Source organism: Bos grunniens, chromosome 8 (assembly GCF_055505025.1).
Source record: "Bos grunniens cultivar Pamir isolate PY7600 chromosome 8, Bosgru_T2T1.0, whole genome shotgun sequence".
Lineage (NCBI taxonomy): Eukaryota > Metazoa > Chordata > Mammalia > Artiodactyla > Bovidae > Bos > Bos grunniens.
In genome coordinates, this window is record NC_141172.1 from 58,487,215 (window position 1) to 58,499,739 (window position 12,525).

The following is a 12,525-nucleotide window of genomic DNA, read 5'->3' on the forward strand; positions in this document are numbered from 1 at the left end:
AGAGTGAACACCGGTCAGAAGCTGCCCAGTCTCCGCCAAGATGTCCAGGGGTCCTACACACCCACGGTTCCCCGTTTCCACCCTGCGATCCCTGGGCTTGGACCCTGGCCCCTGACCTCGGCACTGGCTGGCTGGGCACTGCGCAGCAGCTCTGACACCGCCCCCGCCAGGCCCTTGGCCGCCTGCAGCAGGGGCCGGCCGCTGCCGCCTTCATCCTCCAGCAGGGCAGCAAGCAGCTTCACGCCACGGGACATCTCCGTCAGGTTGGAGGAGATGGTGGTGACCGCACAGCCCACTGCCGTGTAGTCTGTCTCAGCAGGGTCCCCTTGCGGGAGGAAGAAGATGAGATCAGTCACAGGCAGTTAGTCACTCACACACACACATACACACACACCCCACCCCCACCCCCCACGCTGAGGGAGACGCACACTTCCTTCCGTGAGTCAAGGTGCGGTCACACTCCTGCTTGCACACACTCGCTCTCACACCCCCATTGCCCAGAGACCTGGGCATCCAGCCTACCTGCTGTGAGGTTCACCACAGAGGCGGTACCAGCGGTGATGGCGTCTACCTGGGAGTGGATTTCATGCTTGGATTCATCCATCTTGTTCTTACGCCAGGCCTTTGAGGCCTGAGGGGAAGAAAAACCAACCTCAGGATTGGCTCTGCTCCAGTTAACCCCAACCCTGGTCCTTGGAGTTCCAGCTTCAGCACCACTGGCCCTCCTCCATCCCACACTCACAGCGTCCTGGCCCAGAGGGGGCAGAGTGTCAAAGTCATCCAGTGTGGCCTGGGCAGCTTGCACAGCCTGCATGCTGGAGTTGATGGTCCCAGTGAGCGCCTGCTGGGCTGACGTCTACAAGACAAGGAAAAGAGTAACAGGGAACATTTAGAGAGAAAAGATAAAGGAGAGCCTGAGGCCAAGGAGAGGAATATGAACAGGGACACAGGAAAAGACTGCCTAACTCCCAGCTGGGCCCAGCAGAACTGTGGCAGCAGTAGGGCACCCTTACCAAAGGAGGCATGTGTCCTCGGTGCATCTGGCCACTGGTGATCTGCTGCTGGGCAGGTGGCATGCTGCCCACCTGGAAATTCTCGGGACCCGAGGCTCCGGAGCGCATGATGGCGGGCAGGGCCACGGAGCCATGCTCCACCTTCCCCACCCGGTTATACTGCTGCTGAAGCACAGTGGACCTGAAGAGGAGACAATCAGGGAGCGTTCTGAGGACCTCCTCCTCCTCTCATCCCCTTCCCACCTGCTATACCACGTGTGCTTGTCCTGTGCTCTGGGGGGTGTATGAGGCCTCATCACAGCCTGAGACTTGATAGAGAGCCATCCTAAGGACCCCCCACCCTCCCAGTCCTTGGGGTCATTCCGTGCCTTCCCTGCCTGAGGAATGGGGTCAGCCCAGCTTCCTTCGTACTTTTTGGGGGACACGGAGTCCTCCAGCATAGTAGACTCCTCGTCTCCCTCCAGCCCAAAATGATCCTTGCTTTTTTTCTGTAGGAGAAAAAAGGAACAAGCGTCAAAGAAGAGGGAAGTGGAAAAGGCAGCCTCTTCTTTCCCCAGTCAGCCATCTTCCAGAAGCTGGGTCCCAGTTTCTAAAGGACCTGCGTGGGGCCAAGGTACAGGAAGAGACGGAGGAGGCGGGGGTGGGGGAGCCAGTGCTCACCTTCTTAAGGATGATGTCGATGTAGCCAGCGATGAGCTGAGCGATCTGCTCCCCCTCGGTCGTCTGCACCGAGTAGTAGCCATCTTGGTAGTCTCCGAAATCCTAGGGGGACAATGAGGGCAGGGCTCAGTGGGGGAAGCCTGAGTCAACCTGGGACAGGAACGGGTGGGGCAAGAGCCCAAGGCCGAGCTGTTGAGGGTGCCCTCCCAAGCAAGCAGCCTCTGGGACAACAGCCTTTCTTCTGCCTCCTAGTTCTCTATTTCCCTTGGAGGGAAATACTTTATTTCTAAGGAGTATCTTTACACTACACAGTTTCAAATACACGGCATTTAGGAAATCTCTCTTCTGTCATCCTGATAAAATTGGGAGGACACATTCATCATTAAATGACCAGAGTTAAGGATGAGCACTAATATCCAAAATGGAAAAATCGCCTTTACTAATTTCCCTTCTCAGTGGGGCACTTCCTCAACGTGGGATCAGTCTTCAATTAGTAACGCTGAAACAGAAAGCTAGAGGCGGGGCTACTGTAAGGAGTCGCTGCTGAAAGAAGGGAGGCTTATTTTTCTATCATCTTTTTCTTCCCTCACTCCAAGTGGCCTGTGATCTCAGCTTGCTAGTTACAGTTTGGTTCTGCTGATTTTTAAAACTGTTTCATTTTAGCTTCTCTCATTCTCCAGGACAGAGTTTCTCCTCTATTCTAAACTCCAAGTTCCTAACAATAGCTCCAAAGTTCTCCTTTTTTCTGGAATCATTTTCAGGGTACCTACCCCTGCACAGAGGGGTTGGGGAAACCCTGCGGCTGCCCCTTCTTTGAAAACACAGCCCTTTCTCCCCCAAGACCCCAGCTCACCAGGGTGAAGCTCTTGGGAGACGCAGCCCAGCGTTTGATGTTGGTGAGGTTCCATTCCTGGATCACCTCCTTGGTCTTCTCGTCCACTCGCATCACACACTCCTTAGTGATGCCCAGAAGCCTGGGCACCAACTTGTTCTTTCCTTTCATCTTTTCCTATGAGGCAGAGGTCGTGGATGTTATTAGTCAGGAGATCAGATCCAGACCACAAAGGGGTGCTGACAGAGGCAGGAGAGCTAACCTGGGGTGTCTACGGATGGACCTGGACACGGCCACATCAGGATAAAGCGCAAGGGAAGAAAAACGCAGGGCAGGGAGGGAAGTGCTGACAAGGGGGCAAGTTTTCACAAGGAACAAAATGAAACTCTTGGGGAATGGCAGAAAATGTGACTCAGGGCAGGGCTAGAGACTCAGAGAGGAAAGGGTAAGGGCAGAGATACGGGTAGGCAGGGAGAAGGGTCAGTAACCCACCTTGACCAGGAAGAAGGAGACACCGTACGTCTTGAGGGAACGGGCTAGCTTCACGTAGCGTACCTTGGCCTCAATCTCACTCATCTGTCCACAGTTCTTGTGTGCCTTTGAGTATGAAATGGGTAAACTTTTAGCAAAATCTGAGTAACATGACATTGCAGACTAGATGTTAAGTTGGGATGTGAACTATGGTAGGAGAGTATTATGGGAACACAGAAAAGGTTAAGGGATGCAGGCTATGAGAAAAGAGGTGAGGGGATAGGCTGATATAGACCATGCAGAAGCGATGGTTCAATAAGCGAAGGATACAGTTAAGGGACTTGGAAATGTTCTATAGATGTGAAGGGATAGTTAGGAAGTAGAAGGTCAAACAGAAGGCCTTTTGGGCTGAGGATTCAAAGAGCAGAGATAACACCTTCCGTCTGTACAAAGATCTACTCTTCACAGTGATTCCCTATCTGTCCTTTTCAGGGCAGATAGCTATCCCATGTTAAAGGGAAAGGAAAGAAAACAAGATTATTGAACTGAGTCCCACAGCAGATGCAGTGATGCAGCACAGACCAGAAGCCCAGGTCTTTTGCTTTCTGGGCACAGGAAAGGTAGGAGAACAGCTTGGTGGGCGGAAGCAGGGTAGGGGTGACGAGGAGGGGGTCCATTCAGTCAGTAGGATTAGGCAGCAAAGCTCCCAGGTCATCCCAAACATGTCCCTTGCCCCCATTCACCTGGAAGATCTTACGCTCTCCCTTCTGCTTCACATACTCCTTGGGCAGGAAGTCCTTCAGGCTACACCAGAAAAGGGAGGGTCAGCACGTAGTGGACAGCATCAGGGCTATGTGGGCCGGGGACTGTGGGCCTGGGGGTGTGAGGAGATGTCTAGGAGAGTGTTATCTTTGGGGAGAAGGAAGATTCAAGGCACGAGAGTCTAGATTGTCCCTGAAATTGAAGTGACTTAGTACTAACTCTTGAATGCAGTCTGCATCTCTCTCTACAGGGAAAGAGACTGAGGGAACTTGAGTTGGAGGCTCATTTCCTGGGGAAAAGAATAACTAGATCACAATTTTAGGGAAACAAGAGCAGAAGGGGCTCACTAGAAGGATGACCATGCTTGTAGGAAGCTGAGAAAGCCACATCAAACTCTATATATTCTGAGAAATACCAGTGGATGAGACCTATGAGACTTCTGAAATCTGATGTTTCCTGTGACAAAAATGTACCCTGTTTGCCTCTGGCTATTGCAGCACAATTCTTCAGAGACTCTCAAAAAAGTGACATGCTTGCTTCAGAGGGAGGGGGCAGGGGCAGAGTCTGGACTACTTTCACATTCCACAAGGGAAGAGACACGTGGAGGACGGAGGCTAAACAGGCCCCCATGGGGGTCAGGCCCTGGGAACTCAGAAGAGGAAGCAGGGGAGAAGGCCTGGGACAGAGACAGGCGCACTATGCTAGGGCCACGGTGGCAGGGAGTCCTGGGCCCTGACAGGTATGGGATGAGGGCCACTCACTCGAGGAAGCCGGCCTTGTGCTTCTGCTCATTGTGGGGCCCAAACTGGATCTGGCATTGGAAGCCAGCGAACTCACAGGCCTTGTCGAAGGAGACAGGATGGGAGCCGTTCAGGATGTCATCTCGTGCCTGGGGAGCACAGAGGAAACAAATGCTGTGTGGGGAGCAGGGGCGCCCCCCCGCATTCCTGCTTCTCTCCCTGCCGCCCACCACCGGGCCCATCCTCTCCCTACCTGCACGTAGAGAAGGTTCAGCTGGACGGGGTCCCGGGAGTCCACGTTCTGATCTGAGTAGAAGAACTTCCTCCGGAGCAGAAGCGTTTCGTGCTCCTCCACTCCCTGCTCCCTCAGGGTCCGGCCATGGTCCAGCCAGTTCACTGGGACACAGAGGGTCCCCTCAGTGCCAAGTCCCTGCAGCCCTTACACCGTCAGTCTTTGATTTTTTGTTTCTTCATGTCCCGCCCTCTCTAATACATTCCATTCCATGAGTGTAGGACTTTGTTTTACCACAGATGCAGCCCGTGTTTAAACAGTGCCTTGCAAAAGAAAACTCAGAAAATAACGCAGAAATGGCTGCCCCCGACACCCCAGTTGTTTTAAATGCCCTCGCCAGTCCCCTTCTGCTTACACTCGTCATCTGTGTGCAACTTCTGCTTCAGTTTCTCCATCTTCTTTTCGTCTCGCAGCAGTGTCTTGTCCTTTCGTAAGGTCCCTGTCACCTCCTCCTTCTTCTCTTCCATAATCTCTCGAACCAGTGAATATTCATCATGGTTGGTGATGCCTGGGAGAGGGGGTGGGTTGGTAGCATCCCCAGCAGAGTTTTTAGGCTTCCTTCTGAGCCCCCGGCCCCGCACGCCCCTTACCAATGCGGGCACAGATGGTCATGAGCATGTCGGTGACAGTCTTCGAGTCGTCCACCATGACAGTCTTCACGGTGCCGTCCAGCATGCGGATCTTTAAGGGCCTCTGTTTCTTCCTATACTCCATGGTGTCCTATTGTGTCAGAAACAGGAGGGGCCCACTTTAAGCTAAAGATATTACTTTCTTTTTAGGCAGCCAGAGAGGGAAGGAAAGTAGATTACTAAAAGGAAGACTGGTGGCTTGCTTGAAAACAGGGTATTATGACTGCGTATATTAGAAAGCATGGGAGAACTCGAAGACATCAGATATGGGTGCTGAATAGGAGGCAGAAGGAGGGAAGTGATGGCAGAGGATATTGGTGGTCCTTGTGAAGTGATACTCACCCCGTTTCGGAGCATGTAATAATCCAAAGCCTTCCCTGCCTCCAGCCATATACCCTTTTTGGGGTCATCATCTGACAGAAACAGCCCAAAGTCGCTGGCTAAAAGAGAAGATGGGTCAGCTTAGGCTTAAAAAAAACCCCAATGTAGTTGAATGGCTACACCACTATCCCTTATTATTTTCCCAGAGACCCTGGGCCTAAAGAGGAGGGCGGGGGCCAAGGAACACACACCTGAGATGAGAAGACTTGGGGGACAAGAGAGTCATCTCCCAAGGCCAAGAGCCTGGGAACAAGAAGGGACCAAGGGCTCCCGCCCCAGCCACCTGGGCAGTCAAGACTCACGAGGGCCAGATAGGGCCTCTGGGATCCGCTCACGGATGATCCGACAGGCGTCATACACCATGGTAGACGGCTCAAATTGCATCGTCTTCACCACATTCCCAATGCTGATCTTCAGCGAAAGTGCAACCATGGCGGCGGCTTCTTCTCTCCAGCCTGGCTATACCTGGCCCATGGCATCAGGGCATTAGAATACACCCTCATTGGAGGAGAGGAGGCCCCCCACATGGAGACCCGGGAAAGGGAGTCACCAAAGCAGAAAACAGTGAGCGTGTTTTTGTTTTATTTAATGATATTAAAGAGTGAAAGATGAGCTGTATCAAAAGGACTAGTCTTAGGCGTCTGAGACCTCTGAAGGAGAGGTTGGTCTGCAAGGCACAAAGGCAGGTCTGAAACAGTGTTACCTGAGGACGCACCCCACCCCCAGCACTGGAATCTGGGCCTCCCTTCTTTCTTCCAAGTGTTTCTCTCTTACCCTTGTCCCTGCTCACCTCCTTTCCCAGTCCTGTCTCTGCACTATTTTCACCCTTCTTGGTTCAGTCTTTTTCTCTTTGTCTCTTACTATATCCTTCTGGCTTCTCTCTGTCTGGGACTTCTAGAGCGCTGCCCTGACTCATCACGTGATCTTTCCTTTCACAGCTTTATTCTCCTTCTCTGCAGAATGAAGACGTTATATTAGATAATCCCCAAGGGCTCTTGAGCCCTGCAAACACTGACTTAAGCTAGTCTGGCAGGGAGGCCCAACACTGCTGTTCAAGCCATCCTGGCTTACGTGTCTCAGCTCTCCAGTAACTTGACATGCTGGGGGCCTCCCGGAGCAGCTCAGTCCACGTTTGGCTCCCCCAGAAGTCAAGCCAGAATCATGGTTTTTCTAATCCAAAGGGATCTCAAAAGTGATCTAGTCAACTCTTTAATTTTGCAGAACAGGAATCAGACTGGGTATGTGTATGTTTCAAGGCAGCTCAGAGAGAGAGCCCAGTCCCTCTTAACTCCTCAGGCCTTGCTGCTTCTAAGATAGCAGGTTAATACCCAGTTCTCACCATAACTCCTCCTATGCTCTGTCCTCTTCAGTAAGTCCTTCTCAAACACTGCCCTCCAGCTCAGCTGCCTCTCCTGACAGTGTCTTCCTTACAGCTGGCTGGGGACACTAGTCCCACACAGCCTTCTCCCGCCCTCCAGGCTCCACCCTCCATGGAGGTGGCAGGTGGCGCACAGTGCACCAGACAACAAGTCTGCCTGGCAGCTGATGATGTGACCAGCTCCGTCCAGGGATTGGTGCCTCTTACCTACGAGAGGTGAGCACATCTAGGCAGCCCATTCCCCTCTCTGCAAACTGCTAGTCCCAAGGGGGAGAAAGCACAGCTAGAGGAAAGCTTGGAAGTGGAGGGTGGGGTCTTAGAAGCAGAAGGTAGGAAACAGGAGGCAGCAGCTGAGAACCAGGGAAGCTGGGAAGGGGTGTGTTTTTGCAGGGTGAAGAGATGAGGAGAGATTGAAAATCTAGGTAGAAACAGGAGACAGGAGGCAGATGTGGCAAAGGTCTGCATCAGGAGTCTGACAGACAATTTCTGACCTTATAAATAATCTCGAGTCTCCAAAAAGAAGAAACCACAGCTCGCCCTCAATCTTTACTCCCAACAAGAGGGGACCCTCCCACTCTCCCCAGTTCTAGGTCTCTGCCCCCATCCCCATCCCTGGCACACCTCTCCTGATAGCTGGACAGACCTGGCTGTAGGGTCGCTGGAAGGCTGGAAGGTCTGTCAAGCCGAGGACACACTGAAAAGACCTTCCACCCTCAGCTGAAATTGCACATCTCCCCCCATTTCCTCCGGACATATGGACACCCCCCTTCCTCCTTAAGCACGGAAACCTCTGTTGAGACCCCGATAAGGGAGTTGACTCATGGCTACCCTCACTTTCAGGCTGGTCCTGAGTGGACACCCACACAGCTACAAGTGGGTGAAGGAGCAAATGGAATCAAATGAGTTGGGGGCAATGAGAGCACAGAAGCGGGCCCCTGGAAGGGGAGAAGCTATCCAATTTCTGTTCCGGCTGGAGAACTTTGCTCCCCTTTCTACTTTCTGTCATGTTTTATGGAACAGCAACAATCCCCCCCCCACCCCCACACCATGTCCCCCTCCCAGAGAGCTCCTCCTCCCTCAAGACATTCCTGAGATGCATTCCAGAGGAGTTGGGCAATTGGGGGGTGGGGGTGTGGGGAGGATAGAGGACAGAGGTCAAATCCCAGCAAGGAATGGAATGTAAGTGTACTAGGGGTAAGGAATTTGGGGGACATGGAGAATATAGTCAGAGCAGATACCCACAGAGGGAGCTGCAGAGAGACAGGGAGTTACAGAAAGGGACAGAGGGAGAGAGAAAGCTGAAGACAGACTCAGAATGTAAGAGGGTTGGGGGGAGTAACACTCAAGCCTGTTACCAAATTTGGCCTCTGAGTCTGTAACCGCGGGGAAGGGGGAGGGCTGTGGGTGAGACTGACATATCCGGCCTCAGGCTGCGGCAGGCTCATTTAGGGCTGGACTGGGCAGCTGAAGGGCTGGACCTGACCTCCCCCAGCATAACCCTTCCCTACCTCCATCCTGATCCATGCATATTCATTTTCCCTAAATGTACCCCAGCCTATGCACAGAGCTCTTTCCCACAAAGTTACTTATAGTCTCTACATACATAACACATTATCTCAAGCACACAGCCCCTACACAGCTCCATCACAACAACGTTATCTTCCCATAAAGACTCTGCCTCTGTCATCAAGCACACAACACTCAGCCCCAACGTCTCTCTGTGTGCTTTCTCCTTCCAGTCTTCCAGTGAGCAGTTCTGAGGGCCTGTTGTGGGGAAGGCCCTGGTTTTCAGTGGCTGGGAACCAAGAAGGGTAAGCACTCGCATCTGCCCTCAGCAGAGTGGATAGCTACATACAGAGTTATAATAAAAGGCAGGATGAGGTAAGAACCAAACAGTACGTGCTCATGAGAGAGATCCCTTTCAGGTCAGGGAAAGGGGACTAAAATGTCTCCATGAAAAGTGTCATTTGAAGTCAAGATTTAAACAAATAAAGGTAATCAGAAAAAACAATGATCTATCTTTTATTGACGATATGTCAATTGCTTTGTGTACACAATTTCATTTAATCCTTACAACAAACCTGCAAGGTAGGTGTCGTTATTTCCATTTTTACAGATTAGGAAACTCAGGCTCAAAGAAGTTAAACACTTGCTCAAGGTGCTTGTCCAAAGTCACACAGCTAATAAGTTGTGAAGCCAGGATCCAAACCCAGGTCTTTCTGACTCCAAAGCCCAAGCTCTCTCCACTATTCCAGCCAGCCGGAGATGAGTCAGGGGTGGCATTCCAGGCAGAGAGAATAGCATAAGCAAAGGTGGAGAAGCAGGAAATCACGAAGGAGCATTCAGGGAAGTGAGGAGCAGGCTGGCTGAAGCACAGGGTACCTGCAAGTGAGCAGTGATGGGGAAATCAAGGTTAGGATGGAAAGGCAGGGGCGGACTCAGGAAGAGGATGCGGGATTTCACCTACCAGAGGACAACAGGAGGCCAAGGGAGGCTATGATCAGAGAAGGGGCACAACCAGAACTAGACTTCAGGAAACTCACTCTGGCAGCTACCTGGGAGGTTAGTTATAAAGACCCTGCACTGGCACAAGTCGGAGGTAATGAAGCCAGAATTAGAAAGGTGGAGAGGAGGATGTCACTCATCAGAAATTTGAAGAGGTAGAACCAACAGGATCTGATGACAGGCTTAACTCAGGAACCAGGGGCCCAAGTGAGGCTGGAGGCCCACAGCTTCCAGTCATCAGCAGGTACTCAAGAGTGCCTGAATTTAGCTAAGGTACTGGGGAGAGGGGAAAGAAAGGACAGGAGGAGGTGAGAATGCAAACATGAGGCTGCCTTATGGGATGCAGTTAGCAGTCAGTTAGGGGCAGAGAGGATGGGCTTAGTGACTATTATCAGACTGGAAATGGGGGAAGAGAAAAATGCAAGGACAGGCTAGGGAAGATAACAGTAGGAAAAATATGGATATAATAAGTTACTGAATCAGCCTGGGGGAAGAGGAAGGATACTTATGTGAATCGAGGCTAAGACAGGGAATGAGGTCAGAGGCCAGGTCAGGTGGTAGGAGGTTGAGAAGAGATGTGTAGTCAGTGGCTAAATCAGGTTAAATGAGTGGAACAGGGAAGAGACGCTGGCAGTGTCTAAGTAAAGATGGAGTTGACAGGGATGGGCTGACGCCAGTGGCTGGGTCAGGCTGGGTAGGGGACAGTGTTGTGGTCAGTGGCAGGGTCAGGCTGGGAGTGAAAGGGGGTGTGGTCAGTGGCCTGGTTGGGCGTGGGATCAGCAAGACCCAGTTTCCTCTTTGGGTCTCATTTCCTCTTTTCTGTTGCGGGAGTGGGGGAAGGGGATCTATAACTGGACCAAGAAATTAGGAGGCTTAGAATCAGGGAATGGTATATAGCTGGGACTGTGAGGGCTTGGCAGTAGTGCTGAGCTGGTGGTGGGGTATTTAGCAGATAACCAGGAGGTATGTAGGTGAATGAGTGGGTAAATATGGTGGGAGAGTGCTTTAAAATGATGGGAAAGCTCAGATGTGGATGAGGGAAAATGAAGGTGGGATGTGTGGATTAAGAGGTGGGAAGGGAGGCAGAACTGAGGCTGAGAAGGTAACATGAACGGCATGGGAAAGCTAAAGGCAAGGGAAGTATTCTGTTAGTGGGTACGCCTGAGGGTGTGAAATGCAGGGCCAGGGAGGAGAGTTGGAGAGGAAGGCTTAATTTCGAGGGACTGAGGGAAAATGGAGGCAGTAGGGCTGAATTTTCAGAGAATTAAGCCACCCTCTTCTTGCATGGGAACAGTTTCCTTGGTCTGCTTCCCCCTTAATCACCAGTCCCTTCTCCCCTACGCAGTCCGCCATGATTACTAAGCCCTGTACATGTCCTGGGTCCCTAACTCTTTTCTAACTCCTACCTTGTAAACAACAGGATCCAAGAACCCTCCCCCTCAACTGTGGTGGTCACAGCAAGAGCCTGAGGCTTAGAGAATAGAATTAAGCTGAAATCCCTGATGCCAGCAATTCCAACTAGCCCAGAACCCTAGCCTGAAATTAGTCTGTCATTTCCCTGGGCCAAAGAAGCCTTCCCCACCCAACAAGGGCATCTACCTACTGCCAATCTCTTAAATTTCACCTGCCTGAGGTCAACTACCCTGACCTCAACTACAGCACAGAAAACTGCCTGAAATTTCTAACATTAACGCTGACCGTAATTTGTCTCCTGATTCCCAGTACTGGATTTGACAGGCATCCCTGTCCTACCACATACCTGAATCCAATCCCTGATCCCTAATTTTGATCTAATTTTTACCTGTAGCACCAACTCCGGACCTTTAACCCTAAATCTTGATCCCTAAACCTAAAGTTCATTTGTCACTTGATTCCTGATTCACCCCTTTCTTGTTTATCCCTTGTACTGTCTATGCTAACCTTCTCTAATCCCTAAAACTGGATTTCTAACCTAGTTCCTGTTGTTGACCCTTAACCTGAACTCTGACATACGTTAACCTGAACCTGAACTCTAACTAAACTTGGTCGTTATAGAAAACAAAATAATACCCTTAATCCAAATTTCACCTACACAAAACGCACCTCACACTAATAAATCTAAATTTTAACCCCAGCTTTACACTCCTAAAGCTAACCTTAACTCCTAAAACCCAACTCCACTTAATCCCCAACTCACCCGTTCCTACGCACGTACCCGCTATCAGCTAACCTCAAAGCCGATCCCGGCCCTGCGCCACACTGCCACCCACTCCTCACCCTCCCTCAAAACTATCCCAGGCCGAGGACTGCTCCAGGAAGGGCCTGGCTGCCGAAAAACGGCCTATTTAACTCAGAGCACAAGCCGAGATACACCGGACGCGAACCTCTCCAACATGACCCGAAACAGACGCAGAAGTCAGGGGCCCTGCCCGCCCGCCTCCCAGGCCTGGCGTCCCGGCCCCACCCTGAGGCCCCAGTTCGCCCGGTCCGGCCTACCTGCGCTGCCCGGCTCTGTGCCCCGCCCGCCGGCCCGCTAACCCGCTCGTTCTCCCGGTGGCTCTCGGGCTGCGGCCTCGCCCTCCCTTCGACACTCTCGGCCACTTCCGTCCCGGGAACGTCCCCCACCCGCGGGCGGCGCCCTGGGCCCGCGCTCTATGGTAGCGGGCACTGCAGGAAGCTGCTCTGGCCCCAGCTCTCGATGCTCGGGAGCCCGCCGACGACCGGCAGCCCCTCCCCAGCAGGAAGCGAGGGTGCGGCGCAGTCCCGAGGAAGAGCCCGAACTGCGCCCTAGTTCCCTTTTAGGCGCTAATCCTTCCTTTTTCTAGCCCGGGGCGGAGCCGCTTCCTCAGAATGCCCGCCCTCAGGGACTGCGGGGGCGGAAGG

General features: G+C 52.3%; 1 protein-coding gene across 2 annotated transcripts in view; it reads right to left on the minus strand.

The window, feature by feature from the left end:
• TLN1 (talin 1) overlaps positions 1-12,231 on the minus strand; it is a 31,509-nt gene extending 19,278 nt beyond the window's left edge. For both annotated transcript variants that reach the window (XM_086415735.1, XM_086415734.1), the window contains exons 1-16: positions 12,139-12,231; positions 6,083-6,245; positions 5,742-5,839; positions 5,361-5,490; positions 5,126-5,278; positions 4,732-4,874; positions 4,500-4,627; positions 3,720-3,780; positions 2,998-3,102; positions 2,527-2,682; positions 1,674-1,775; positions 1,425-1,501; positions 1,014-1,194; positions 743-856; positions 523-631; positions 117-325 (exon numbers count right to left, since the gene is read on the minus strand). In XM_086415735.1, the coding sequence (XP_086271861.1) occupies positions 117-325; positions 523-631; positions 743-856; positions 1,014-1,194; positions 1,425-1,501; positions 1,674-1,775; positions 2,527-2,682; positions 2,998-3,102; positions 3,720-3,780; positions 4,500-4,627; positions 4,732-4,874; positions 5,126-5,278; positions 5,361-5,490; positions 5,742-5,839; positions 6,083-6,212 (1,896 nt within the window). In that variant the 5' untranslated portion in view covers positions 6,213-6,245; positions 12,139-12,231. The remainder of the gene's footprint in view (positions 1-116; positions 326-522; positions 632-742; positions 857-1,013; positions 1,195-1,424; positions 1,502-1,673; positions 1,776-2,526; positions 2,683-2,997; positions 3,103-3,719; positions 3,781-4,499; positions 4,628-4,731; positions 4,875-5,125; positions 5,279-5,360; positions 5,491-5,741; positions 5,840-6,082; positions 6,246-12,138) is intronic.
• Between the last annotated feature and the right edge of the window lie 294 nt (positions 12,232-12,525).